The sequence below is a fragment of the Schistosoma mansoni genome, chromosome 3 (genome assembly GCF_000237925.1).
Source record: "Schistosoma mansoni strain Puerto Rico chromosome 3, complete genome".
In the NCBI taxonomy this organism is placed as follows: Eukaryota; Metazoa; Platyhelminthes; class Trematoda; order Strigeidida; family Schistosomatidae; genus Schistosoma; species Schistosoma mansoni.
Window position 1 is genome coordinate 9,553,758 of NC_031497.1, and position 4,740 is coordinate 9,558,497.

The window sequence follows — 4,740 nt, forward strand, 5'->3', positions numbered from 1 at the left end:
GGGGGAAACGGGGGGGGGGGGGGGCGGGGGGGGGGGGGGAGGGCGAGGGGGGGGGGGGGGGGGGGGGAAGGGGGGAGGGGGGGGGGGGGGGGGGGGGAGGGGGGACGGGGGGGGGCGGGGGGGGGGGGGGGGAAAGGGGGGGGCCAGTTACAGTCCTAAACATCAATGGGAAGATTCAAACAAACAATACTAATTGAATAAATATTATTGTTTCAGCTTTCTTTTCACTTTACTATTTTTATTGTGAGAATTTTACTTATATTGTTTTATTAAATGAACTACAACCTTCCTTGTATTGCTTCACCATTTTCTTTCAGTGCTCATTACTTTTCTGTTGTGTTATCGATGCTGTTTATGTTTATAGTGTATGGAAATGAGATGAAAATGTAAAATTGAGTATTATATTCACTATTGTATAATCAATTTTCCCGGAGTTTGTATTAAAAACTATGCACAGAATTTCGTGTATAATTATTTGCTTTCCTGTTCAGCATTTACAAGATTTGTTTTTGTTGTACATGTATGGAAAGCTAAACTAATTAATTTGCCTTCGAGGTGATCATGTTTCTGAGATAAGTCATGATCATGCGATAAGGCAAATACATTTAACTTAAAACTCCCTCATACCCTAAACTTTGAAAGCAAAATCAATCATTCAATCTATGTATCATGTATTTTGACGTATTTTTCCCTTTTGTAATTTATCAAAATTTTCCAACGTCAATCTAGTAGTTACATTATTTGTCACTTCATATCAATGTAGTTCTTACCCACTTGAATAATAAGCTAATATTGTCCCAAATAGAAAATACTGTGGGACATAGTTTCCCTTTTATATTTGCACAATTGTCAACCTCCAAGAAAGTCTCCCCAAAACATTTTTCTTAGTGCAAAATTGTAAGTTGCCGGTAATAAGTTTGAATTATTTTCAATCTGGTAGCCAAACTTTGACTACACTTAAAAGAACATAGTTACACGATTAGTAAAATCAGCCGGTGCTCATAGTCTTAGGAAGGCTCACTAAAAGATGTGTTTTTTTCCCCACTGTTATTGACGTGGTTTCCTGGATACGGGTTCTTAGATCTTGTACTGATACCGGCTAAACTGCTGAACTTTATGCATTTAGATATTATATATGTATTTGTCGTTATATGCGTTTAGAAATATTCTGATCATTTATAATCTAAAGTATGATCACATAAAATTTAAATAGTAGTGTCTGACTTTCTTTACACTAATTTTAACAAAAGTTTAGTTTGTGTTTGGGCTAAAATTGTTTCAAATATATTGGGGATTTAGTTGGGAAAGATTGTGATATCGTGGGCTCAATTTTTATTGCTCATAATAATGCATCAATATGAATTGTTCTAAATGAGGAGTTATAAGACATTAACATTTTGAATAGAAAATAGAAGTGCTTCATCTAAACATTTTTGTCGTAAAAACTTTAGAAATTATACTCACGGACATTTGATTGTGAAATGCTATTGTTGCATATTCCTGGAATAATATTAATTTCGAAACTATCTCAAGTATTGAGTTAACGTACAGTGTCTTTGTCTAACTCATGGTTTGTCATGGTACATTTTCCTAAATTTTTTTGCCGCATTAACCGTTACAGGTTTGTTTCTTTTCCACTTAGTTTAGATAATCTATTGTAATTTATACAGTATTTTGACTTTTAATTATTGCATATCGATTTTTAATATTATTATTAGGAGCTAGATTTAAGAGCGAAATATCCTCAGTTGGCTGTTGAAATTTTACGTAATGGGCGCGGCATTAAATTACCTCCTGGAGCTCCCTGTGATAACTATCGGGGTTATTGTGATGTTTCCATGCGTTGTCTCTTAGTAGATGCAGAGGGACCACTTTCTCGATTAAGAAACTTGGTATTCAGTCCACAAATGTTGCAGAAAGTTACGACATGGATAACGGTAAGTTTACTATTTATGGTAATATAGGTTTGTTATGTCTCTCATTTACTAGTTATTATTGTTTGTACTTTCCAAATTTTTTTCTCAAGAAATAGCTTTATTTTTCATTTATTTCACTCCTTTTGTAGATTCATTGGTGGGCAGTTATACTTATAGCCTTAGCCGTTATTATAGGTGCAATTACTTTCGTTAAAATCTGTGCCTTTAATACTCCACCTGTTCGTCTAAATAATGTGAATCGTACTATGCCAAACCTGACTCCCTTTTTAACCTCCAGTCATATTCCCTCTGGTTCTGTCGATCAACCTGTTGTTTGGACTGTTACAAGTCATCCTGTAAAATGGACTGGTTCGTCTAATCCACTACGTACTAGTCGTCTCACACGCTCTTCACAAAGACAGTCTCGTAAATCTAAGGATATTAAAGGAGTTATTCGCTACCCAATAACTTCTGAGAAAATTTTTATTACACCCAGTGCAGCTATAGATCCGCTGGACTTTCCTCCATTCAATGCACGTCAAACACCGTTACCTGTGTTACATCCGAATCCATTGTCTCTTGTCGAGCTGCCTTTGAAACCTATTCCATGTAACAGTAGAAATCCTAATAATTTTGAACCAGCTGGTGCCAACTCAAACGACTCAAATACTGAATTTCTGCAACAGAATAATTCTTATCAAAGGTTAGTGTATAATTTTCCGCAGAAATCGTATTATTTTCCCATGAAACTTCTAAATTGAAATTATTGTTGAATGTTAACATTAATTGTAGATTAGGTATCTGCCTTCTCATACTACTTATATTAAAAATCACTCAGAAATTTATGATGAGAATGTTTATTTTGTACCATTTATATTGAAATATCAATACCATTTTACTTGAAGTAATTCCCTAAATTTTAAGGACCATTACTACATTTACCATGAACTCATGATTAGGTTAGTTGTCCTCAGTCTTTTTTTATATTAAAATTAAGACTTTATTTTTAAGTGAACTTCTCAAAATTTGTGTTGCGAATTCAGTGGGTCAGCCTTCAATCTAATGGAGGTACATCCAACTAACGAGTCGCGAATAGGATGAAATCCTCATCCTGGATTCCACTGCCAGCCACCATGCATCTGTGGCTGTAATGCATGTGACTGAAGACAATCCGCATATGATGCACATATTTCAATAAGAGACTGATTAATTGCAGTCCTAAAAATCAATTGGAAGGTTCAAACAACCAATACAAAAATGAATTAGAACAACCTCATGTTTTTATACAACAAGCTGTGACACCAACAAAAGATATGGGAAAAATGCAACGCCTAGTGTAGGTATAAGTGTGGTGTGTGCTACTGATGTCGATTGATATAATTAGTATGTGTCATCAATAGAAAATGAAATACCTGGCAGCAGAAGGTTAAGAAGATCGAAGTAAAGAGAATGAGGACAGTAAATGATTGCTGTGTAAATGAAGGAACAGTGAAGTCTGAGACAATTGATTGACATTTTGCAAACGAAGTATTTAGTGTATGGTTCTCAGATTTTACTAAGATGTTCTGTAACTTTTTGTCCACATACGTTCGGTTGTCCCCACTTCTGTTCTCGTTCACTGCATAAGTAAACCCCTAACTTGTATTGTCATTTGTGCTAATCTGAGAGAGGTGAAAATTATCTAACGCACAATTATGTACTTACCTGAAAAATAAAATTTAAGAATACAGATATACTATATGCTAAGTTAAATTGTTAAAAATTAAATACACTTGAGATACAGATAAAATAAAAATAGTGCATCATCTATGGTTGGCAGTCGAATGATTCGAAATGACAAGAAATTGAAATCCATGAAAATATAATATAGATTTAAATTTTAAAGAGACCTGTTCCTGAAACCTGTGTCGACCAATTTGTTTTAAATATTGTACATCGTACTTCACAATTTTTTAACTTGGTACTTCCTGTCGGAAAGATATGGGAAAAAGTGTAGTCAATTAGTTAGTTTTTATATATTTAAGAAATATTTACGTAGTAGTTGATTAATGTTGTTTTGTTGTAGTCTTAGGTGCAAATGTCTATGTGAAACATTAATTATAATTAAACGTTTTACTGCTCAAGAATAATTCAGTTACTTTAGACATGTGTTACTAAATTCTGCGTAATTATCCAAAGTGATAAGTTTTTAGATCTTGTGCTTATGATTCACTCTTATAATTATATAAGTGGTGAATCTAAGACACAAATGGACTTCTGGCTGCTTGTTTAACTTTTGAATCTTTTAGTGAGGTTTTGAGGTTAGAGTTTTTCCGTGGTCTCTATAATATAATAACGGAGACTCAGAATCGATCACTTTTGGTATTAGAAATATTACAGTTTCAATGTATGCAAATGAAGCTAAAAAGATATTAGTAGTCAGGTAGTCATGTTAGATCTTCACTGATCAATATTATAAATTCAAGACACATAAGTGAACGCTTCTGTATCACTGGGTGGTTAGTATTTGAACTTGATAATAGCTATTTATGGGAGCCATGTTCCAGTATGTTTGCTCCAAAAATGTATTTTTCCTGGGTTACGGAAAGGTTTTTCCAATTACAAAGAAAGGAGAGTAGCTGAAGCGTTCCATGTAATGTTTAATCGCACTGCTCTCAATAGAAAGGAAGGCCTTACCATACATCCTACTTGGACTATCTATCCTAGTCACCTAGTCTGATATTATTTACAATTTCACACCATTACATTGCAAATTAAACTCTATCCTTTGTTTAAAAATCCCAATCATATTAAAAGACTAATATTTGAACGAAGAATATTCTTT

The 4,740-nt window shown here is 34.2% G+C and overlaps 1 protein-coding gene across 1 annotated transcript in view; it reads left to right on the forward strand.

Moving 5' to 3' along the window:
- Positions 1-4,740, forward strand: part of Smp_197390 (dihydroceramide desaturase) — a gene marked incomplete at its 3' end in the record, with an annotated part of 25,562 nt that overhangs the window by 15,643 nt on the left and 5,179 nt on the right. The window contains exons 9-10 of the mRNA XM_018799150.1: positions 1,719-1,937; positions 2,066-2,619. Coding sequence (XP_018650968.1) covers positions 1,719-1,937; positions 2,066-2,619 — 773 coding nt within the window. The remainder of the gene's footprint in view (positions 1-1,718; positions 1,938-2,065; positions 2,620-4,740) is intronic.